The sequence below is a fragment of the Vipera ursinii genome (assembly GCF_947247035.1).
Source record: "Vipera ursinii genome assembly, chromosome: 1".
Taxonomy (NCBI): domain Eukaryota; kingdom Metazoa; phylum Chordata; class Lepidosauria; order Squamata; family Viperidae; genus Vipera; species Vipera ursinii.
Window position 1 is genome coordinate 235,616,788 of NC_139512.1, and position 25,813 is coordinate 235,642,600.

General features: G+C 40.0%; 1 protein-coding gene across 26 annotated transcripts in view; it reads left to right on the forward strand.

Annotated features, from left to right (window-relative positions):
• RIMS1 (regulating synaptic membrane exocytosis 1) overlaps positions 1-25,813 on the forward strand; it is a gene marked incomplete at both ends in the record, with an annotated part of 283,958 nt that overhangs the window by 244,241 nt on the left and 13,904 nt on the right. For 13 of the 26 annotated variants that reach the window (XM_083350604.1, XM_083350618.1, XM_083350598.1 and 10 more), the window contains 2 exons: positions 7,324-7,490; positions 21,904-22,139. The exons of 12 other annotated variants lie outside the window; for them this stretch is intronic. In XM_083350604.1, coding sequence (XP_083206730.1) covers positions 7,324-7,490; positions 21,904-22,139 — 403 coding nt within the window. Of the gene's footprint in view, positions 1-7,323; positions 7,491-15,825; positions 15,967-21,903; positions 22,140-25,813 lie in introns of all 26 variants that reach the window. One more of the 26 variants, XM_083350593.1, reaches the window with a different exon arrangement.

Genomic DNA, 25,813 nt, shown 5'->3' on the forward strand with positions numbered 1-25,813 from the left:
ATAACCTTAATGATACCATAAAGGGAAAGAAATGTGAAGTAAAATCGGAAGCAGAATCATAGTCATGTGATTTTACTTTTAGTGACCATTTTGCTTAAATCCTGAGTTTCTGGTCACAATTTCAGTTACTAAAAAGGTCATTTAGTCTAATATTCCAAACAGATTTCCACTTTGAAGTATTCATGAGAAAGATGTATTTAATATAAAATACCATATGTACAACATGCTTTTGTTCTCATACTTTGCTGGCTATTACAATTACTAACATTGCTGTATGTAAATTATGGTTTTATAGCTTCCTAAATTAATAGTAGACTTTCATACCTGTATGTCACGAAGTATTATCTGACACATGGTCTATTTCACAGTTACTTGAAAACCATGAATTAACTGTAGCTATGTGGTGATAAGGGGTAATACCTACATCCTCAGTATTTGTACCACCTGGTGCAATATTCATGTAAACATTTTTTTTTATTATTCCCACTTATATCCCGCCCTTCTCCGAAGACTCAGGGCGGCTTACTATTGTGTAGTGGGTCCGACGCAAGGAAGAGACGCCAGCCGGAGTACGTGTTCAGCTCTTTATTGGAAGGGGGGTAGCGTACTGAGGGATGAGGGTTACCTGGCCTCCTTAAATACCTGGCCAGGTAAGCGGACAGCCAATGGGGTTGGCCCTAGGTTTCCCACCAAAACTGGGTTTCCCGCCAAAACTGTTCAGGCCAATGCCCCCTGGTGGCTGTTGCTATGCAGGTGCCTGCATACATAACACCCCTCCCCCCTTAGAGAAGAACCACATAACAACAATAACAACTTGTAACTAACTACATAACTATATACACCGTGTGTCAAAACAACAACAACAATGCAACTGCGTGGTGGTCACTTGCACACATAGTCCGCCAGGTAGGCAGGTGTCCTGTGGGGCCGGGTGGACCGTCTGGGTGTGGCTTGGCCCTGGGCTTGGACACCTGGTTCTTGCGGCCTCTGTGCTGGGTTGAGCAGCGCTGGGTTCAGGAGGCCCTCCTCCTCTGGTTCCTGTTCTGTGTTGTTACTGTTTGGGCTGATCTCTCCTGGGGTGTGGCTTCCCTGTTGGTCGATGTGTCGCCTTATGTGTCTGTCCCCCTCCACCCCCACGATGTACGAGAGGGGTCCTGTTTTGTCAACCACTGTCCCCGGAACCCATGGATGCCCAGAACCGTAGTTCCTTGCCCAGACCAGGTCCCCCACGTTGAGGACCCTGTGTGCTGGTGATGATGGTGATGAATGTGATGGTGATGATGCTGATGATGATGCTGGTCTAACCGTCTCAGCTGCTACTCGGTCCAGGTGTAAGCGGTCCAGCTTGGTGATGAGACGCCGTCCCCACCGAAGTTCTGCTGGGCTCTTCCCTGTGGCAACACATGGTGTGGTGTGTTGGGCGAGTAGGAATTTTGCCAGTCTGTGGTGCCAGTCCCCGCTAATGATGCACTGGAGTGCGTCTTTGGTCGTCCTTACCATCCGTTCAGCCTGCCCGTTGGTCGATGGATGGAAGGGCGCGGAGGTGGCGTGCCTAATCCAGTTCGCCTTCAAGAATGCCTGGAAATCATTAGCGGTAAACTGAGGCCCGTTATCCGACACAATTACGTCAGGGAGTCCGTGTGTGGCAAAGAGAGCTCTGGGCACCTGGATTGTCCGCCCCGAGGTCATGTTAGGAACAGGGACTACCTCCAACCACTTGGAGTGGCTGTCCACTACTACTAAGAACAGTTGGCCCTGAAATGGCCCAGCATAGTCAATGTGGATGCGGGACCAGGGTGTGTGTGTGGCCTCCCACCTGTGCACGGGTGCATGTGGCATCTCTGGCCTGGATCTCTGGCACGTGTAACAGGCTTTGACCCGTTCCTCAATGTCCTTGTCCAGCCCTGGCCACCAGAGGTAGCTTCTGGCCAGAGCCTTCATCCTAACCACCCCCGGGTGTCCCTCGTGTAAGGAGTCCAATACCCTGCCCCGTACTGCGGTGGGAATGATGACCCTGCTTTCCCAGAGGAGGCAGCCCCTGTGCATGGAGATCTCGTGGCGCCTGGTGAAATAGGCCTGGAACTCAGGCCCCGGGGACTTGTCCTGCCACCCTGTGCAAACCCATGAGTGTACACTGCTCATGATGTTGTCTGTGACTGTGTGGCTGGCAATGTCCTTGGCGTGAACTGGGCACTCTGGTAGCTCCTGCAGTGCTAGGATCTGTGTTGCTGGGGCCGGGTCTGGATCAGGGGTGTCTATGGGTAGCCTACGTAGACCGTCTGCGTGGCCCATCTCCTTCCCTGGCTTGTGCACCAGCTTGAAATTGTAGGCTGCAAGGAAGATGGACCACCGGAACATTCTGGGGGACAGAATTTGGGGAGTCTGCCTGTCCATTGTGAACAGGCCCAGGAGTGGTTTGTGGTCCGTAGACAGTGAACTCCCTGCCATACAGATAATCGTGGAATTTTTTGACTCCTGCCACGATTGCCAGGGCTTCTCTGTCGATTTGGGCGTAGTTTCTTTCTGCTCCAGACAGCGTCCTGGAATAGTAGGCTATGGTAATTTGCACCCCATTGGGCTCCAGGTGACTGAGTACTGCGCCCACACCGTAAGGGGATGCATCGCATGCGATGCAAATGGGCTTGGACTCGATGAAATGGGTTACTGTGGACTTATCCGACAGTAGCGCTTTCAAGGCCCTGAAGCTTTGGTCATGAGCGGCAGTCCAGACCCATGCTGCCTGCTTATCTAGTAGCCTGTGGAATGGCTCTGCAATGGCTACCTTGTGTGGGAGGAATGCATGGTAGAAATTCAACAGGCCCAGGAATGCCTGTAGCTCTGCCTTGTTCTTGGGTGTGGGTGCTAGTTTGATGGCCCTCACCTTGGACTCTGTGGGGTGAATTCCCCTGGCATCTACTCTGAACCCCAAGAACTCTGTGGAGGGAACACCTATGCTGCATTTCTCCCTCTTGAGTTTGAGGCCAGCTGTGCGCAGCCTGGACAGTACCTCCCTGAGCCTACCTGCTAGTTCTTCTGCTGATGCTCCTGCAATCAGGATGTCATCAAAATAGGGGCAGACTCCTGGGATGCCCTTGAGTGTCTTCTCCATAACTTCCTGGAAAATGCCAGGAGCAACGCTGACCCCAAACTGCAGCCTGTTTACCTGGAACGCTCCCCTTTGTGTTACTATGGTTTGAATGTCAGCTGTTGCCCTAGTAACCGTGAGTTGCTGGTACGCCTGCGCAAGATCGAGCCTTGCAAAGATGGCGCCGCCTTGGAGGGAAGCGAGAACGTGGCTGACCGTGGGGACCAGGTAAGCGTGCGGGTTCAGGGCGCGGTTCACCGAGTACTTGTAGTCGGCGCAGATCCTTATTTCCCCGTTGGATTTGAGGGGGGGTGACGATGGGGTTTTCCCACTCCCTCCCATCTACGGGCTCTAAGATTCCCTGGGCCACCAGCTTATCTAATTCGCGCTCTATTTTTTGTTTGAGCGCGAAGGGAACTCGCTGCGGCCAGACCCTAACAGGGGGAACGTTCGAGTTAAGCTTGAACGATATGGGGGGCCCTGTGTACCTGCCCAGCGTCCTGTTGAAGACGTCTGCGAACTCCTTGCAGACGGCCTCGACGGAGTCCCCCTGGATCCGGTGGATCCCGGTGACTGCAATTCCCAGGGCCTCGAACCAGTCTAGGCCAACCAGGCTGGCTCTCCGGCCCTCTACCAAAACAACCACCAGGTACTCTTCGCAACCCTTAAACCCCACCAAGACGGTAGCCTCCCCCTTTACCTTGACCGGCGAATTCTGAAAATCGGTCAGGGTTAAATTTGTAGGCCGTAATTTAATCCGCTGCTTGCTCTGGCTATTTATGTAGTTAAGGGTCTCGTCCAAAATGATCGAGACCGCTGATCCGGAGTCAAGCTCCATGCTGCAAGGGACGCCTTGCAAGCGGATTGTTAGTCTAATTTTGGGTTTGAGCAGCTGGCGGCTACCCTTGTGGTTAATGGCCAGCCGGCTCTCAACATAGCCAATTCGCGTTTTGGTCGGGGCCCCAGTACCTTCGAACGGCGATTCCTCCGGTTGCAGCTCGTGGATCTCCTCTCAGGGACGACGGCTACGACAGACCGTGGCTATGTGGCCTGTTTTCTTGCAGGCCCGACACGTGGCTGACCGGAACTTACAGAGGCTGCGCACGTGGTTCCCACCACACCCTGCGCACTTCTGAGGGTTGGAAGCATTGCTGGGAGGCCTGGGCTTGTCTGGGTGTCTAGCTCGCTGGTCGGGGGTCGACCTCCGCTGGAGGAGGTCGATGCTCTGGTCGTCCTCAGCTGTAGTGATTTGCCGGTGGATGCTGGCCGCCTGGCTGCTGGTCTGGGTTTCCTGGACTGCTTGGACGGCCCCTCAGGCCGCTTCGTGGGCCAGAATGGCGTCCTCAGCTTCCTGGAGCGAAACCTGCTCTCTCTCGAACAGGCGCTCTTGCAGCCGCCTGTCTCGTAGGCTGCAAATCAGCCGGTCCTGTAGCCGCTCCTCCAAGTTCGAAAACCTGAAGGCGACGGCGGCTTCTCGTAGGGCGGCGAGGAATTTGGCACCGGACTCGTCGGGGCGCTGGTCCCTCTTTTTGAACTGTGACCGTGCGGCCACTTTGGAGCGCCGGGGCTTGAAGTGTGCGTTGAGCCTGGCCACGAGGTACGCGACGGTGTTGATGGCCTCCTGGGCGAACAGGTTTGCGGCGATCACCAGGAGTGCTGGCCCCCCGATGCAGAGCAGGGCGGCCGCCTTCACGCCGTCCTCCAAGATCTGATTGAACCGTATGTACAGTTCGGCGTGAGCCAGGTAACGGGCCCATGTCTCGGGGTGGCGGGTGTCGAACTCGCGGGGTTGTCCGGCTCTTGCCATCGCGGTGCTTGTGCGGTCTCGGTCGCGGATGTGATGACCGGCGTGGTCCAGTCGGCTGGCAGTCGTGGGGGTGGGAAGAAGGAAGGAAAATGCCTTTCCCTTTAGCTCGCGGAGCGCTCCCCCAGTGACTTCAGCTTCTTGTCGGCAGCAATCCCATCCTCGTCGCCACTATTGTGTAGTGGGTCCGACGCAAGGAAGAGACGCCAGCCGGAGTACGTGTTCAGCACTTTATTGGAAGGGGGGTAGCGTACTGAGGGATGAGGGTTACCTGGCCTCTTTAAATACCTGGCCAGGTAAGCAGACAGCCAATGGGGTTGGCCCTAGGTTTCCCGCCGAAACTGGGTTTCCCGCCAAAACCGTTCAGGCCACCGCCCCCTGGTGGCTGTTGCTATGCAGGTGCCTGCATACATAACACTTACAATCTAAAGCACAAATCAATGTGCTTAGCACATTGTAGCACCATCCAGACATAGCTGCTTGGAATTCTTTATACCAGAGGTGTCAAACTGCTGGCCCGCCAGCCGGATGTGTCATGGTGAATCCGTGCCCACCCCATTGCCAGCAATGGAAAAAAATACATCATGACACGTCACGTGACGTTGCGAGTTTGACACCCCTGCTTTATGATAAGTCATTATGCAATGTAATATCAACTTTTAGAGTAGGTGATTATTTACAAAAATATATCTGTGATTTTGTTTAACATGTAATGCCTTTTACACGTTAACAAGACAGTTAACAAAAGACAGTTAACTGTGACAGCAGTGCAATACATTTGAAAGAGGTGCTTCACAATGTTTGCAGTACAAATGAAGCCCTTTACTTTGAATCATTAAAGTTGTGTTTTTTTTCAAATCTTGCACAATTGCTTCAAAACTGTATAGGGCTGCCTATCATTCCTTCCCCCACTTCTGAACCATGTAGCTTGCAAACTGCCTTCTCCAGCTTTATGGCTTATCGTATTGTGCAAATATGCCATCCCAAAAATTTCCCATTGAGGAAAACCAGAAAGTATCACCATGATTTTGGGGAGATCTTTTGGTGGAAATTTACTTGATTTTTTTAATCTTTTACTTGATTTATTTGAACTTTTTGTTATTACCTGAGTTTATTCAATCATTTGATGTGTAACAGAAAAAGGACCATTAGAGATTGAAAAGTGGTCCAATACCTAATCTAATTGTAATGAAATAGTTCGAAGGTTGAAACTGTAAAGTGGGAATTTTACTAACAAGGGACAGATGGCAGAAACAATGAAAGCCAGGAAACAAGCAGCTTTATACAGCTGATTCAGGCAGATTTTAAGGGTTTTAAGCCTAGACTAGAGGGCAAGATTCTAGGAGACTGCTATCAGCAACTTATTTATATATACAACTTCCTAATTTTGTGAAATAGTTTTTTATAAAGTACTTACTGAAGCTTCTTATGCAGTATTCAGAATATAAAGCAGGGAGTTTAATTGTAAAACCAGGCATGAAATACTGGTACAGTAGATGGGTTTTGAAACTGAGCATAGTTTATAGATAATTTGATAAATTTTAGAAGGGTGTTGGTTTTTTTTTTTTGGATTTTTCAAATCTATATTTTTATAGAAAATGTACTATATTTATATTCTCAACTAGTTGTCCAAACTGAGAAATAGGGTGATTGAATTATTTACTGTTAAATTACAAAAAAATATCAATACTTAGTGTATTTTCAGGTCATTCTGAAACGACCATTTTCAAGTCATTCTGAAATGGTCATTTTAGCTGGATTGTGCTGTCTGTTCCTTTCATTAAAAGCAGCACTAAAGACCAACAGAAATGCTAACAAGAAGTAGGGTGTTTTTTTTTTTGTTCTACTATCCCTATTTTGCTGGACACTTTCCATTCCCTGAGTATCCACTAGAAGTCAACAAAATCCCTATGTGGACCATGGGCACTGATAGTAGTAAACACTTGTTGGAAATCAAGTTTAGAGTAGAAACTTTGAAGAGATTGCATCATCATTTAGCAGCTCAGATTGTTACCCTTAATCATTTCAATACTCAACAATGCTGCTGCCGCCACCATTTTTTAAAATAAATAAATAAATAGCAAACTTCTTGCTGAACATGAGAAGCACAATACTGCCTACCAGTCTTTTTTTTTTAAGTCAGGGATAATGTGTGCATACAGAAACGATCAGAATTGTGGTCATTTGCAAATTAATATTTTTATTTATCCATTTTAAAGTTAATGCTCTATTCTTTCTGCTTACCTTCTCATAAACTGGTTACTTATGAAATAGTGTATGCCTCTTTTTTAATTACTGTACTACATAAAATCAGCAGCAGTTCATTGGCAGCCTTCTGAAGTTGTGCCTCTCATAACTGGTGCTTGTAATGACATGACATTTTTGGTTTTGCATGGTTGTCAATGGACCTCACATTGTCTCTTCTCATCTTCAGTATAATATACAAACCGATCAGTACAGAAGTTGTGATAATGTCTCTGCCAAGTCCTCAGACAGTGATGTCAGTGATGTGTCAGCTATTTCCCGTACCAGCAGTGCCTCTCGCCTCAGCAGCACAAGCTTTATGTCAGAGCAATCCGAGCATCCAAGAGGCAGAATCAGGTGAGCTTTAAATCTTTAGGATAATGTGCTAATTAAAACCTTATGTCTTTTTCCATACAACGTACAATGATTTGCTAAACCCTATATTTTAGATTCACATAGTTTTACAAAATAAACCGATTCCTCAACAACAGTAAACATTTGGTGAGACCAGACAAGGGTGCTCACCTCTCTTCATATGGTAGAGCAGTGGTTTAAAAAAGTCATTTTGGCATGTGTCACAAATACAGATATCCACAGGATATAGCATTACATCAAAACATATCAAGGGTTCAAAGAAAGTGCAGAAAACAAAACAAAACAAAAAAACCCTCTAATTTGCAAAGATCCTTTGAAATGTGCAGGAATTTCAAGCAGATGCTGTTAACTACCATCCAAGCAAGTTCAATATAGCTTGAACTCCAGCGAATGAAGTTTTTACACTCGCAGTATGATTTTTCTCTTTTATTTTTAATAATTGTTTAAGAGCAGGGCCACAAAAAAGAACAGTAGAAGATGTGGGTGCTCCATCACTGCAGATTTTTTTAAAGAAGAGATTGGACAGCCATTTGACTGGAATGTTACAGGGTCTCCTGGTTGAGCAGCATGTTGAAATAGAAGACCTCAAATGTCCCTTCCAACTCTTTTATTCTGTTTAAGTAAAAGTCAAAAAAGAAATATGGACATGGTTTACAAATTATATAAAGTCAAATAAGAATTTTGGGAAGTAATGTTAGATTTGTGTTGAAAATAAAACTGATCTTACATCAGTGTAACATATCAAAACCATTATTTAAATCAAGCCAGTATTTAATAATTAATAGTCAGTGTACAAGGCATCCCTTAAAATTAACAAGTTTTATTTCATCTAAAAAGTCTATAGCAATGGCAAGCACTTAGCCTTTATCATAGTGCTTTATAGCCCTCTCTAAGCGGTTTACAGCGTCAGCATATTGCCCCCAACAATCTGAGTCAAACTTTAGCTGGTGAGACTCGGAATTGCCAAACTGCTGGCAGCCAGGAGGCAGCAGAAGTAGCCTGCAGTACTGCATTGTAACCACTGCGCCACTATCTATCTTTATTTAATGAAGCAATCATAATCAAGTAGCAGTCTTGACATTTAAGTTGCTTTATGAAATACTTCTGCATCATATCTTCGAAGTCCTTAAAACTTAAATCTAGTTGTATGGTAATTTCCTGTGAGCAACACAAAAGCAGAATATTTGGTTGTGGCATGTTTTTTAAATATTTTTCAAATTTTTAAGGATACTTGACTCCATAAAAGTTCTGAGCAGTATACAATATTAAAAATAAATCTACAAGAATAAACCAACATGTTCTTAACATAGAACTCCTCCAGCAGAAGCTTATCATGTAATGTAAACTGAGGCTAGGTTTTAAGAGCTTATTGGAATAAGACTAGGGCAGGAGCCACACAAATCTCTAGAAAGATGCTGTTCCAGAATATAGTGAGCACATAAAAATAGGCTTACTTCTTGGGTCCCGTGAGATTGCATTGTTTATTATTATTATTATTACAAATTTTATTTATTTTCTAATATTACATTTAGATATTTGAAAAGCAGCTTGGTGGCTGGGTAGTAGTAATTCAATTACATACAGATATCATCAGTACAGATTTCAGACTGCTACCATAAACATTTCCTCTCTTTTTCCCTTCATATGTACTGTCTATTTGTGAATTTAAAGACAGGTTTTATCCTATCATTCACATAAAAAATAACTTTCTTACATATATCCATAGTTTTTAGTTTACACATATTCTATTTGTTTTAACATACAGTCTTTTAGACAATCAATGATCTAATAAATTTTTCAGTTTTAATTTCCACTAACATTTAGATTTAACGTTTGATATTTATCATTCCCAAAATGATTGATATACTCCCAATTCATCTATCACCATTCCTCACAAAATCTAATATTCAAAATACACATCCCATTTACTTAACTTCTCACCCTCTATGTCAACAAATTAAGGATACAATATGATATCCTTCCCCTTCATGGATTACTGCCTTGTTGTGGCGAAGGGGCTTGCGTAATTCAATGAAGCTATGAGCTATGCCGTGCAGGGCCACCCAAGACGGAAAGGTCATAGCAGAGAGTTCTGACAAAACGTGATCCACTGGAGAAGGAAATGGCAACCCACTCCAGTATCTTTGCCATGAAAACCCTGTGGACAGTACCAAAAGGCAATACAATATGACACTGGAAGATGAGCCCCTCAGGTCGGAAGGCATCCAATATGCTACTGGGGAAGAGCAGAAGGCTAGTACTAGTAGCGCCAGAAAGAATGAAGCGACTGGGCCAAAGCCGAAAGGATGCTCAGCTGTGGATGTGTCTGTTGGTGAAAGGAAAGTCCGATGCTGCAAAGATTTTTTCTCCATAGGAACCTGGAATGTAAGATCCATGAATCAAGGAAAGCTGGACGTGGTCAAACAAGAGATGACAAGACTGAACATCGACATCTTAGGTATCAGCGAACTAAAATGGACAGGAATGGGTGAATTTAATTCAGATGACCATCAGGTATACTACTGCGGGCAAGAATCCCTTAGAAGAAATAGAGTAGCCTTCATAGTCAATAAAAGAATAGGAAAAGCAATACTGGGATACAATCCCCAAAATGACAGAATGATCTCAGTTCGAATCCAAGGCAAACCATTCAATATCACAATAGTCCAAGTCTATGCCCCAACCACCGGTGCTGAAGAGGATGAAATTGACCAGTTCTATGAAACCCTACAGTACCTTATAGAACTAACACCAAAAAATGATGTCCTTATCATCATGGGGGATTGGAATGCTAAAGTAGGAAGCCAAAAGATAACCGGAATAACAGGCAAGTTTGGCCTTGGAGTACAAAATGAAGCAGAGCACAGGTTGATAGAATTTTGTCAAGAGAATACGATGGTCATAGCAAACACTCTTTTCCAACAACCCAAGAGACGGCTCTACACATGGACATCACCAGACGGTCAACACAGAAATCAGATTGACTATATGCTCTGCAGCCAAAGATGGAGGAGCTCTATGTTGTTGTTAGCTGCGAAGTCGTGTCCGACCCATCGCGACCCTATGGACAACGTTCCTCCAGGCCTTCCTGTCCTCTACCATCTTCTGGAGTCCATTTAAGCTCACGCCTACTGCTTCAGTGACTCCATCCAGCCACCTCATTCTCTGTCGTCCCCTTCTTCTATTGCCCTCGATCTTTCCCAGCATTAGGCTCTTCTCCAGTGAGTCCTTCCTTCTCATTAGGTGGCCAAAGTATTTGAGTTTTAGCTTCAGGATCTGGCCTTCTAAAGAGCAGTCAGGATTGATCTCCTCTAGGACTGACCGGTTTGATCGCCTTGCAGTCCAAGGGACTCGCAGGAGTCTTCTCCAGCACCATAGTTCAAAGGCCTCAATTCTTTGGCGCTCAGCCTTTCTTATGGTCCAACTTTCACTGCCATACATTGCAACTGGGAAGACCATAGCCTTGACTATACGCACTTTTGTTGACAGGGTGATGTCTCTGCTTTTTAGTGTGCTGTCTAGATTTGCCATGGCTTTCCTCCCCAGGAGCAAGCGTCTTTTAATTTCTTGGCTACAGTCCCCATCTGCAGTGATCTTGGAGCCCAGGAAAATAAAATCTGTCACTACTTCCATTTCTTCCCCATCTATTTACAGTCAGTAAAAACAAGACCAGGAGCTAACTGTGGCTCTGACCATGAGCTTCTCATTGCAAAGTTTAGGCTTAAACTGAAGAAAGTAGGAAAAAGCACTAAGCCACTCAGGTATGAATTAAATCATATCCCTGTTGAATATACAGTAGAGGTGACAAATAGATTTAAGGAAATAAATCTGATAGACAGAGAGCCTGAAGAACTTTTGGACAGAGGTTCACAACATTGTACAAGAGGTAGCAACCAAAACCATTTTGCAAGAAAGCAAAATGGCTGTCTGAGGAAGCTTTGCAAATAGCTGAGGAAAGGAGGGAAGCGAAAGGGAAGGGAGAAAAAGAAAGATACGCCCAATTGAATGCCGAATTCCAGAGAATAGCTAGAAGAGATAAGAATGCCTTCTTAAATGAAAAGTGCAAAGAAATAGAAGAAAACAATAGAATAGGGAGGACCAGAGATCTCTTCAAGAAAACTGGAGAGATGAAGGGAACTTTTAATGCAAAAATGGGCATGATAAAGGACCAAAATGGCAGGGACCTAACAGAGGCAGAAGAGATTAAGAAGAGGTGGCAAAATTACACATAAGAACTATACAAGAATGAGCTTAACGTCCCTGATAATCACAATGAGGTGGTCACTGACCTCGAGCCATACATCCTAGAATGTGAAGTGAAGTGGGCCTTAGAAAAGCTGAGCAACAACAAAGCTAGTGGAGGTGACAGTATTCCAGCTGAGCTATTCAAAATCTTAAAAGACGATGCAGTAAAAGTGCTACACTCAATTTGCCAGCAAATCTGGAAAACTCAACAGTGGCCACAGGATTGGAAAAGATCAGTTTACATTCCAATTCCAAAGAAATGCAGTGCCAAAGAATGTTCAAACTACCACACCATTGCACTCATTTCTCATGCTAGTAAAGTAATGCTTAAAATCCTACAAGCTAGACTTCAGCAGTATGTGGACCGAGAACTACCAGAAGTACAGGCAGGATTTCGAAGAGGCAGAGGAACTAGAGATCAAATTGCCAACATACGTTGGATCATGGAGAAAGCTAGAGAGTTCCAGAAAAACATCTACTTCTGCTTCATTGACTATGCTAAAGCTTTTGATTGTGTGGATCATAACAAACTGTGGCAAGTTCTTAAAGAGATGGGCATACCAGACCATCTTATTTGTCTCTTGAGAAACCTATATGTGGGCCAAGAAGCAACAGTGAGAACGGGACACGGAACCACTGATTGGTTCAAAATTGGGAAAGGAGTCCGGCAAGGCTGTATACTGTCGCCCTGCCTATTTAACTTATATGCAGAGCACATCATGAGAAAGGCAGGGTTAGAGGAATCAAAAGTTGGAATTAAGATTGCCGGAAGAAGTATCAACAACCTAAGATATGCAGATGATACCACTCTAATGGCAGAAAGTGAAGAGGAACTAAAGAGCCTCTTGTTGCGGGTGAAGAAGGAGAGTACAAAAGTTGGCTTGAAACCTAACATTAAGAAAACCAAGATCATGGCATCCGGCCCTCTCAATTCCTGGCAAATAGATGGGGAAGAAATGGAGGTAGTGACAGATTTTATTTTCCATTCTCGCAGGAGTCTTCTCCAGTACCATAGTTCAAAGGCCTCAATTCTTTGGCACTCAGCCTTTCTTATGGTCCAACTTTCACTGCCATACATTGCAACTGGGAAGACCACAGTCTTGACTATATGCACTTTTGTTGACAGGGTGATGTCTCTGCTTTTTAGTGTGCTGCCTAGATTTGCCATTGCTTTCCTCCCCAGGAGCAAGCGTCTTTTAATTTCTTGGCTACAGTCCCCATCTGCAGTGATCTTGGAGCCCAGGAAAATAAAATCTGTCACTACCTCCTGTTAGCTAGTGTAAAAGAACATAGGTGTTATATGGACATATTATGCATGCTCATGACTGCCCATTTTTTTCTGGATCAGCTGCAGCTTCCAAGTGACCTTCAAAGGTAGGCCCATGTAGAGTGCATTGCAGCAAGCCACCCACAAAGCAATCAAAGCAAGCATTCCAGTGATAGGGAGTGACTGTCCAGAAGGTTCAGAATGCTTCCCAGTTCAGAAATGGGCACAACTGGCATATACTGTACTGAATCTGTACAAAGACCTATCTGGATACAACTGCCACATGTTCCTCAAGCCAGAGCTATAAGTCCAGAAAAAAACACATAATCTACATTTTCAACTGCTTCAGAATGATCAGGTGTAGACTGTAAAGTAATTTGGGGTTTGCAGACATATGAGTGACTATTTCAGTGTCTGATACATCACAGCACATTATTTCACATAAACAATATATGATAAGATACAGGGCAACTCTTATGGGCAAAACACAACTTGTTTAACTTTATAGGAAAATGTGAACCAGATTCCCCCCTCCCCCCAAAAAAACACACACGAAGAAAATCCTTTAATCAACAATTTCCTTTTTAATCTATCCAATTGTTTTATTTTGGGAGAAGATGGCATAGAAATATTACTTAAGGATGGTAAGGAAGAAATCTGTAGGAATTTTCTGTTACCCTTCAACAAATCTCAGGCATATGATCTAGTATTCCATTGTTCTATTTCCCTCTACAGTAGTTTGAGAATCTGAGTTGAAAAAGCAAATTCAGAAGAGGATTATAGGTACAGGCATCTCTCGAATTAATGCAAAAAAGTATTACATGGCCTGCAGGAATTTCATTAATATAGACAAAACATAATTATCTGATTTATTTTTAGAAACTCATTGAAAGTATAATCCTATGCAGGTGTATTCATAAGTATGTCCATCAAGTTTGATTGGAATTATTCCAAGTAAAGGTGTTGCAATAATGTTCCTGAATTAGCAGTTTTATTTCTTTTTTTAAGACACTAAGCAATAGCATTGCTTGCTATTCAAATTTATTTCTCAGCAATAAGATTTTTAATATACATATATATTATGTGACAGAGTTACCCTATCTTAAAATTACAATTCTTAGGTATAAGAATTACAGTTTAGCAAGTGAAATAGTAGTCTGTTTCATTTCTGTACAAGGGTACAAAACACCCTAATAGTTTCTGATAAATTTGGAACTTTTTGAGTTATCTGACTTCAACTGTGTGAGAGTGCGACTAGTTTTCTTGAAGACTCCTTCTTTATTTAACTGATTAAGTAAATAGCACTGAACAAAGACTTATAAATTATGAAACCAGAAAGAAAAAATAAAATTTCCCTTATAACCAGCAAACCTGGCTCTTCTTGCATTTAAGATAGTCTTGGATTAATCATCAAACAAACAGACAAAAACATGTGCTTATGGCACCAAGGGAAGGGTTATTTCTCTTAGCTATCTTTGGGAGGGCGATATTCGAAAGCACGTAAAAAAATGCAAGTAGAAAAACAGGGACCACTATGGTGGGAAGGTAACAGCGTTCCGTGCGCCTTTGGCGTCTAGTCATGCCGGCCACATGACCACGGAGACGTCCTCGGACAAGCGCTGGCTCTTCAGCTTTGAAACGGAGATGAGCACCGGCCCCTAGAGTCAGAAACGACTAGCACGCAAGTGCGGGGGAACCTTTACCTTTTTAAGAAGTATTGAAATTTGTATTTTTTTTTGAAAATCTTACTGATTTTCTAGCGTTACATTTATATCTTTGAAAAGCAATGTGGCATCTGTGTTGCAGTGATTCAATTACATACAGATATCATTAGTACAAATCTCAAACTATTATAGTAAATATTTCCTCTCTTTTCCCCTTAATATGAGAAATTTGCAATTTTTTTCTGTTGCCCTAGTTATAAGTAAAAAAAATTCTATTATTTATGGCTGCTTAGTGTGAATTAAAAAAAAGTTTAATATAGTTCTGGTGTCTTGCCTGGGAGATGCCTAGGAAGAAAACTGAATTTTTAACCTCCTATTTCACCTTCAGCTCTTACTGAGTTTTAATGTTTTGTCAGTTAAACAATGGAAGGGCCAAAGGGCTTTATTGTTGGGCTGTGCTTAGGGCATCAGTTGGTTCACGACCCTGCTTTTGCAATCAAATGTTTTCTGTGGTTTATTTTTTCCCTCTTTCTTTTGTTAAATTTACACACAAAGCTAGACATTGCAGGAGGAGAGATATGTTAATTTATTGGAGCCCCAAATCAATAGTTTAAGCACCTTTTTTGACTAACAACTTTTCCTAAAAGCCATAAGCTTTTGTAAGCTGCAGCTCATTTTGTCAGGTGGAGTGGTTAACCCAATGTTTCACAACCTCAGCAACTTCAAAATGTGTGGACTTCAACTCACAGAGTTCCCCAGCCAGCCCCTTGAAGAGCTGAAGTCTACACCTTTGAAATTGCTGAGGTTCAGAAACAGGTTAACCCAGGGATAGGCAACCTTGGCTCTTTTATGACTCATGGACTTCAACTACCAGAATTCCTGAGCCAGCTGTGCTGGCTCAGGAATTCTGGGAGTTGAAGTCCACGAGTCATAAAAGAACCAAGGTTGCCTACCCCTGGGTTAAGCCAATACAGGATTTGAAAAGGGGATAAGGTAAGTTGTTGTTGTTGGTGAGATAAAGCTTGGCTATGCAGATGGAGGTGACATATGGGACAGATAACAAGTACCTCATAATTTCTTTTTTTCATTTTGAGTTATCTACATTTAATTTTGCATGCCTGCATGTTGTGACTATGGGAAGATCAAAATCCTTAGAGAACTGCAAAGTTGATGGCAAAAAAGACAGGAGGATTTCGTGGGATTTAGATGACAAGACGGGGCAGAGTGGAAAAAAAAAGAATGTGGAAGACAAGAAAAGAAGGCATACTGTTGCTGATGTGAGGTAAAGGCTAGCTTCTTTCCCTTGTGAATTTGTACCTGTAACTCAAGATGTCATGATTTCATTAGTTTGGAAGGATGACATATGTTTCAACATGTTTATGCATTGCTTGGTTGCTATTCTAAATAACCAAAGGTATTTTTTAAAAATTAAACATCTCACAGCTCTTTTTCTCCCTCCCCATCACCAGGTGTCAAAATTTTATAGTAACACATTTAATAACTAATCATTTCCTCTTATTTTATTTCAATCAAAATCTGAGGTTTAGAGGAGACAACTCATATTGTTTAATGAGAGAACGCTCTCTGATATGTCTTTCACCATTTTCATAATATTTAGTACTATATTGTTATTGCATAATGTTTAGAATCAAGGCAATTCTAACTGTAAAACAATTTACATATCATAACTGATAGAGCACAAACACATGATAAACACAAACTGATGGTGTATCTTTGTTAAATATCAAGTGACTGTTTTCAGTCTGGCCAAGCTGGAAGAGCAACATTATATCTTACATAGAAGTGCCTTTTCTGTAAGGAATAAACACACACACACATTCAGTACGTAAGTCTGAATATATTCTAGTCTGCATACTTAGAACCCAGTGCTATTGAGAGAAGAATTATTGGAGATAGGATTACATGATCACATCCTTTAAAGGTTATTTCTTTGGACTTCCACCCTCATTTAAACTGTGAGGTGACTTTCCCTTTTTCTTGAAGGATTTGTTGGTGGTCAGACACAGTGGTTGCTTAGTGGAGAAGACTAACACAAGAAACATATTAAGGAGATTTGGAGAAAAATTCTTGAGAGACATCATGAACTGGTGAGATAGGTACCATTATAATATATAATACAACCCTGTGAAGTGGGTTGAGATGAGAGTCAGTGATTTCTGCAAAGTCACCTTGCTGGCTTTCATCCTTGACAGGTGCAATCCTCCTGGTTCCTATGCCTTAACTACCACACTATCCCACTATATATAATATAGGGAGCTAGTTTTGGGGAAATAGGAAGCCGGACTTTAGGTATGTTCTGCTGTCTTGACACACACACCCCTCTCTCTCTCACACACACACACACATTTATTAGATAAAAATCTAATAATAATCCTTGAAGCAAAGAATGGGCCTACTACCTGGTACTTCCCTTACTCATTTCACTAGAATGTTTTTTGGTTAAGACACCATGCTAGAGAGCAGGACACTCTGAGTTCTAGCCTTACCTTAGGCATGAAAGCCAGCTGGGTTATCTTGGCCACTCATTTTTTCTCAGCCCAACTCATCTCACAGGGTGTTTGTTATGGAGAAAATAGGAGGAAGGAGTATTAGGTAGATTTGCCACCTTGAGGTATTTATGAAAATAATAAAGCCAATTTAAAAATAAATAAATAACACTTCTAGACAGCAAAAATTGTGGTTGGACATGGCACACTTTTCTTTGGAAGAATGCCTAGAAAATGACAAAGTATAAATGAAACAGTGGAATGTAGTATCCGATGGAACAGTTTAGATTGTTAAAGCAGGAGTAACTTTACTAAATCCTCAAGTAAAATGTTGATGACTGACCATGTCATCCATGGCAGCCATTTGCAAAAGTGCCCAGGACCAAAAGGCTTATGAAACATAATATGTCTAGCATTATTTGGTATACTATCGTTTTCATTATTCTTCATGTTGAGTAGCTATTTATAATATTCAGCAGTTTGTGCGTTCTTCACCACTTGATTATAGGGTGACTCTCAAATTATTCTCTTTTCCAATTAAGAAAGAGGACAGCAGTGAAGTTTTATTACTAGATAGTTCTGATCAATGAAATTGAAGCCTTCATTTGGTTTAAAATTAAATAGTTTTTGTTTACATCCTACTCTTATAAATATTTACTGATAATTAAGTTTGTTTGTAAGAAAACTTGTATAAGATTGTAATGTTAATTAGTTTGTAAAAAGACTAATTTTTCTTTTCAAGATAAGAATGTTCTCTGTGATTGACTGAAAGGACCATTGAGGACATTCTGAAGTAACACTTAAATATGGGACACTTGGAATAACAGAGTAGTTTATTTTTAGAAATATGATGTTCCTCATTAAATAGCGATGATTATCTTTCTCTTTGGGCCAGGACTTCTACTTGCTCTGAAATTAATATTCATGAGCCACCTCCTTGTAAAGAGATCCATAGACACTCAGATTTACAGTAGTAGGTATTTAATGGAGAAAGCAGAAAGCATTGATGAAATCTGTGAACAAACCACAATAAGGAAATCTATCTATGGTCCCAAAAGAAGCCCATGAGCTATTGGTAATTTCTTATTGTACTGAAGAATTATATGAAATAAGGACAATCTATCTGTGATTGAAATTATCAAAGATTCCATGCTAAAAGATCAACAAGATCAAAAAATAGTGACTCACATCTTGTGCAGAAGCAACTGTGCTGCTGGCCTTCATTTCAAAAAGATGTATTTTCATAGAGTGCATAGGTGAGTCATTTTACAAAACAGATATTAAATGTATAAGTTTATTTGGCAAACTAAAATTATACAACCTTCAATGTGATGTTTGTTATATATTAAACTGTATCTGAGGGGGGAGTGTTGTCATATGCTTATATATATATAATTGATCTACATATTGAAACATTATTTTGAGAAACTTAGAATGACCAATTTATATTATTTTAACATGCTGCTCAATTTGAATCCCACAATAAGTAAAGTATGCCTTTTTATTTCCATTGTTGCATCATTTCATTGAAATAAAACAGTGAAGATTACAGTGAAGTGTAGCTTGCTTGTGCCATCAAAATATACAGTGTTGATTGTTTGAATAGCTCAGCTTTTGATAGGATCACATTAATTCTTTTAGTTAATTTGTATTTATCTCTTAATGATGATGGGATTCCTAATCCTGTGATGTCTTCTAATGAGAAATACATGATTTCAAGAATAATTTAAATCCATCAGAAAGATCTAAATCTGCTTTAGGGTTCCTCAAAAATCTGGATATGAATCATGTTAGAAGCTTGATATTTTGTTTTTGAGCTCTAGATGTCCCTATTTCACATACAAATTCTGAAGTTTTTTTCAGAATTAAGAGGCAGTTATTCAACAATCCTTTATTTAATCTTAAAATAGAAAGCTAATTTAAGTTTATAAATGCCCCAAGGGCTTCCTTCTTTTTGAGATATTCCTGTGAAATATTTTTTGAAACCTTCACTTTTCAAAGGTTAATTGTCCTGCAGGCTAAGCAGGCTAATAGGATTGCTCCGTTATTGGGAGGGGGGAAGACACTGTCCAATAGCCATACAGAGTTACCACAAGGTTTTCTGGGTGGCAGTGTAGTAAAACTTTCACTTGATTCAGATAGGCTCAGTCAAATCAAGGTATCTCTCAATTACCAGGGGGGAAAAATCACTTCTCCAAGTTTAGCTTTGATGCTCATTAGTGATCACTGGAAGCTTCTGCAATCTTCCCTTCCCTTAGAATTTAAGTGTAGAGATGAAGCACTGATGGTTGATGGCCCGTGATAAGGAAGGCCTTAGAGGACAGGTGCATCAAGGATGCTGGGAAATGTAGTTTTCCAAGGCATCTCAGTACCTAGTATAGATTTTAGTAAACTGCTTATCTCAGAAGTATTGTATCAAGGATTATGATTTCTTATCCCTTTAATAAGAAATTTGGGACATGTAATTATCAGCAATTATCAACAATCACAATGACATTCCACTAGGATTTTCTTATCTTAATTATTTCTAATACTGTAATGGAAATCTATACTGTATAGTTTGGAATAATAGTTAAGGCACCAAGCTAGAAGCTGGAATATTGTGAATTCTAGTCTTCCCAAAAAATTTCTGTTATGTGTCTATCCTGCATCCTAATCCTTGTCTAAGTAATAATTGTGATACATTCAAAACAATAGCAGTAAAGCAGAGAGCTTCACTATTTATTTCGAGAACAAATGTATGTAATTAATGACATTTTCGTTTTCCCAGGGTTGAGGATTTAGTTCATTTTGTTTCTTATCTAGTTTTATTCTGTTAAAAGGTGGTTATAGTTAGGAATAAATACTAAGATGATTTCTTCATAATTACCTGTTTTTAAATGAAATCCATCAAAAACTATAGCTGTGCAACTCCATAGCTATTTTCAGGGGAGTAGATCTCAAGAAAGATCCGTCTTTGATCTCTTTGAGCATTTGAGAATGGAAAATTAAAATAGTCGCTCAGTAATAGACATGGCTAATATTGTAATTAATTTGTTTCACAACAAAAAATTAGATTTATCATGTATAAGATTTGTGTCCTACCTTTGATGTTAAGGAAAGAACTGACTTTTTTTTTCTTGTTTTGTGATGATGGTCATGATGATAATATTGTGGCTGCTACTATAAAACCAATCTACATTTTTCAGCTTTGGGGTTTCTGTTAGAATAGGAAATTCCTATATAAACTAGGGTAGCTGTGATAGCAAAATCTAAACCTAACCAGAGTAAGACTGATTTGTAATGGTTAAAATTTGGTGGCAAAAAAATGATCACATCAGAATTGCTCAAACAATAGTCCTTTATTATCTTGTATAAAATAAAAGAATTGTATTTTAGTCTTTTGCTTCTTACTTCATTGCCAGTCTTACTTCAATGCCAGTCATGTTTTATGTTTTTGTGTAATAAATCCTTTCTTTACCCAATTTAAGGATTCACAACATGAGTGCACGTACAACACATGCAATAATCCACTGACTGCTTGATAACAGGCAAGGGAGTTTGGCTGTAGGATATTTTTTCCCGAGGAGAAAAAACTAACAGGAAGAAAGAAGTAGATCCAGAAAAAAATAATGTATTTGTATTTGTAAACTTGTGGCTCCTGCAGCGCTGCTGTGGTCAGCCACAGTCACACGATTGTGATTTTTGATGCTCCCCATCAACTTCCCACAAGCAATATCAATGTGGAAGCTGGCAGGAAATTAGAAGTTGCTCCCTCTCCCACTAATCTTTGCCCAATCATGGTGGTTCTATTTTTGGTATTCCTCAGGTGTTGTTGTTTTTTTACAATTTCACCTTTCTCTAGTTTAACTCTCAGATGGAAGTTCTATTAATTTTAATAGGCTCTAATTCTGAATATGCATGTAAAGGACTGTATGATAAGGTACAATTATATAGTATATTAATAGCTACAAATGTCATGTCAAAATTTGCTGCCCTTATTTCACATAGTTAAAAAAATACTTCTGGGCAATGTGGAACAGTTCCTTACGGCTTTCAGATTTCTGCATATAGGATTAAGCAAAATATTCTCAAACAAAATGTCCGTGGTTTCACATAGTGGAATAAGACTGCACTTTCTTTTCCAATGTTTGTGTACTAATGTTGTCATTTAAATAACACTTTAGTGACTAATCAGTTTTTCAGGTTGTTTTCAGGTTATATTCCAGTTAAATGAAGGAACTTGGAAAAGTATCTCTTTTCATTTCCCCCAATATAACTTTATCAGAGAACTTTATTTAGATTGTACATAATAATCCCTTATAATTTTGTTTCAAACAACAGATCTCTGTGGATGGCAAGTTTGTTTACTCCCAAACTCTGTGTCCCATTTTATACAGATTTAATGGGAGGAATGAAAGATCATAATTATAGTATAGCATAGTATTTTAAATCTTTCACTTTGAAAGTTCTCATTAGGAAAAATCATGACCTTTCGCACTACAGCTGGGATATAAGAATATAATTAAATTAAGAAATGAAAATGGAAACTGTGGGATTGCTTTAATTAGCTGATTAGGGAAGCGGGGACGTTACTTTTAATGTATCAAAGAGGTTTGAAAGTATTCTTATCAAGGTTTGGGCAGAAGTTAAACCAATTTTATTAGAAAACACTAGTGTATTTTAAAGTCATAATTTAAATGTACATGTATGTTTTTACTTTGAAAATATAGTACGTTTACTCCTAAAATGCAAGGCGGAAGGATGGGGACTTCAGGGAGAATCATCACAAAGAGCACAAGTGTGAGTGGAGAAGTATATAAGCTGGAACAGAATGATGGGAGTCAATCAGATACCGCAGTTGGGACAGTTGGAACAGGTGGGAAGAAGAGAAGATCAAGCCTTAGTGCCAAAGTGGTTGCCATGGTATCTCGCAGAAGCAGAAGCACATCCCAGCTTAGTCAAACAGGTGAGTGAGATAAATAAATGTAGCAGGATCATAGAGGTTTCTGAGAAGAAGCTATTTTCTTGTGGGCCTATTATACAGTCACTAGTGTCAACTATGAAATATTGTAAAATAAGCACTCTGGAATTTTGTTTTGCCCGTTGTGTTGTACTTTGACCTGAAATACACTTAGAGTATCCACAATGTAATAATTTATTTTTTAAAAAATATTGATTTGAAAATAACAAATGATAGCATATTATATATATGTAGATCTTTGGTCATTCGGGTTTTTCCCCACGTAGAATTGAAGGTATAAGAGCAACGTTTCGATGAAATCTCATCCATCATCCTCAGGCTGGTGGCTTCAGCTTCGTTCTTCTGGGAGAAGTGTGTGGTAGTGGCTGTTTGTTCCTCTTTTTTAAACTGCCAGAGGGGGTGTGTTCTGTGGGTGGAGGTGTGCTCTGATTGGGTGGCGGGTTAGCTGTGTTCTGATTGGGTGGGAGTGTGTTTTGAATGGGGGCTGTGTTCTGATTGGGTGGGGATGTGTTTTGAGTGGATGGGCTGGTCTCAGCTGCCAGCCTTAGATATATATATATCCCTGAAGAAGCTCAGTCAAGCAAACTAATAAGAATATAGCAAGATGCTATGTAACATGCTTTTAAAGGTTTCCCCCCCCCCCTCAAGATACTTTAGAAACCATAAAAGCTTCATCTCTATAGCCTAAAGAAAGAACAGGGGTACTATAAGAGAGGGAAGAATGCTTTAAGGTTCACAGCTCTCTTCAAATCTATGAATCCATTCCTCATTCTGATAAGTGTAGCTCTCCTTAGCTGATGCTTAAGAAAGAAAAGGAAAAAGAAAATCTTAATTTAAATATAGGGTTTGGTCACATTTATAGGAGGTGATTTCATCGTCAAGATTATCACAGTCTGCAGGTATGTCAAATTGGATTATCTTACTTTATCCTGCCTTTTTTTAAAAAAAGATTAATTAATTGACCCTTTTTCCACCTCATTAGCACTGATAAGGTAAATGGAATTCAGCTGCTTAAATAACTCAGGATAGTTTATATATGCTTGGTTTTCAAATAAATCTTCTGATGAAAATGCATAAGTGTCCAATATGTGTCAAGCTGTTTTACAGGAAATATCTGGAGTTAGTAACATTCAAAGTCATTTTATGTGAAATATTTGCCTGAGCAAGATTTTTGAAGAAAATGGTCCTAGTTTGTTTGGGGGCAGTACCTCTAAAACAGTATTTCAGTCCCAGTCAATGTGGCAGTGTGAACATAATCTCTTCTGATATCTAGATTTCTATTGAATGCTCATATCAGAAATAGTATGCAAAATTAACTCTACTCATTTTAGTTCTTCTGAATAGAACTATGATTAAATGCGCTTTTCTATTTACCAAACAGGCACCCCACAGCTTCGGAGTACTTTGCATCTCTCACAAATCAATGTTGAGTTTTACTTCTTTGAAGAATGGGGCCATCAGACATTAAGTGTATTATCTCATTTATTTCAGTGGGTTTTACTTCCAAATAAAAATGCTTCAGACTTGTATCTGAAACAAGAGCCTCTCCGTTGTATTGATTTCCTACATTCACTCTCTCTGTTAAAGTGTTACATGAAGAATTAAGACACCCTGGTTGTTCTTGTCTGTACCCATATTTTTATAAAAAGATATGGTTTGCCTCAGTTGTGGATATTTAACTCTATATTGTAATAAAACTTATTGTGATGAAGATTGTTATCCATAAAAATATGTTCTATTGAAAATAGATTGGGTTACTTTAAGGATTCATAGTTTACATAAATATTCACCAGCCATGTATTCTTAATTGATATTACTACATGTTTGGGGTTCTTTATATAGTGCAACAGTAGAAAGACTGCTGTGGTAAGCAACATTGGATCATTTATATATTTGTTAGGAAATAGTTAACAATGAAGTTTTGGCTCAGCTTGGAAGCTGACATTACTTTTAATTTTATTATAATTGTTTTGTTATTTATTTTCTATGAAGAGACAACAATTAATATAATCTATGAATGGAATAAAATAACTCCTGTTTCGACAGAGTGATAGATGTATGATAGATGTACATTGTTTGTGAAGTCATTATCTTCAGAGACTCTTTCCTTCCTTCCATGCATCCATGCATCCATCCAACCATCCAACCATCCATCCATGCTTAGTTTTCTCTTCTTTTTTAAAATTGATGTGTTGACTGCCAAGCACAATTTTAATATAGTAGAATTATTATGATTCCTTTCATCTTCAGGGAAGTGGGGAGCTGATTTGCCACATTCCGTGAATTAATGAATATTGTATTAAGTAAGAACTTGTGAGGTGGCTTCTTTGTGTGCCTTGCTGCTGGATGACAAAGCCATTCATTGCACATGGGATTTCTGCTGGCAGTTCTGAACAATGCCATACTTCTCTTCATTGGGTCATATTTTAAATAACTGTAATAATAGTTGTGTTAAAGTTGTGGATACAGTTTACAGTGTTATTAGCTGTTGCTAATGAGATTTGGTATGTGTTTTGTCAAGACAAATGAATATTTTATGAAGATATAAATTCCTATAATATAATTTGGGGGAAATGAACAGGTGTATTCATAAATGTTCACATTATTCTGATTTCTCTACTCATTTCACTTCACTAATAGCCTTCTACATTCAGATTACTTAATGAAGTGTTTTTTCATATGTAAAGTGACTGTTCTCATGAAGTGTTTATATCAATTTCTTTTGTCCTATACTCTAGCTCACAAACTGATGAAATCTGCAGTGAAGAAGTGAGCAATGCATGTGAGCAATACATGTGCATTTTATGTAAAAGCTTCAGAACTAGACTTACCAAGCTATTACCAAGTCCATTCTATATTTTAAATGCTATATATATACATATATATATATATATATATATATATATATATATATATATATATATACACATACATATATACATACATACATACATACATACATATATATATATATATATATATATATATATATATACATACATATATACATATATATATATATATATATATATATATATATATATATATATATATATATATGATAACTAGAAGACATTTATATGTAATTTTTATATTCAATTACCTGGGTATCACTAAATGTAATTCTTTTACATTCAATGAGCTGCTTATATAACTTATATAGGGCTTATTTACAAGAAAATGTTAAGGGACAATATGGATGTACTTCATGGAAAGAACTTGATCTAAACTAAGGCTCAAGCATATTTATAACTTTTCCTAGTACGGATTGGATTTTGCTCATAAGTAAAACTACCTCAGATCTGAGCTGCAGCCATCAGGGATACAGAAACCTTACTTGTTAAGGATTCAGAGCCCTTTTCATTATAATGCAGATCTGAATCCATGTTTTAACGTTTCACTTTAGGTGATTTGTGGTGTTCTTCCTTGAATTGCTTCATTTGTTCAACTATTTATAGAACAGACATAAACAACTGCTCTCTGCCTGTCAGGAATTAGTTGGTATTGTAAAACCAAGAGCAGCGCTGGAGAATTGGCAACATCATGATCATCCCCTTGAGCCCTGAAGATGGGGATGTGGAGCAATATTTTAAAAACTGTTTTCCGGGGTTGTGCTCTTATGCTTTCTGTTGATTGCTGCAGGGGGTAAGTTTCTTTAA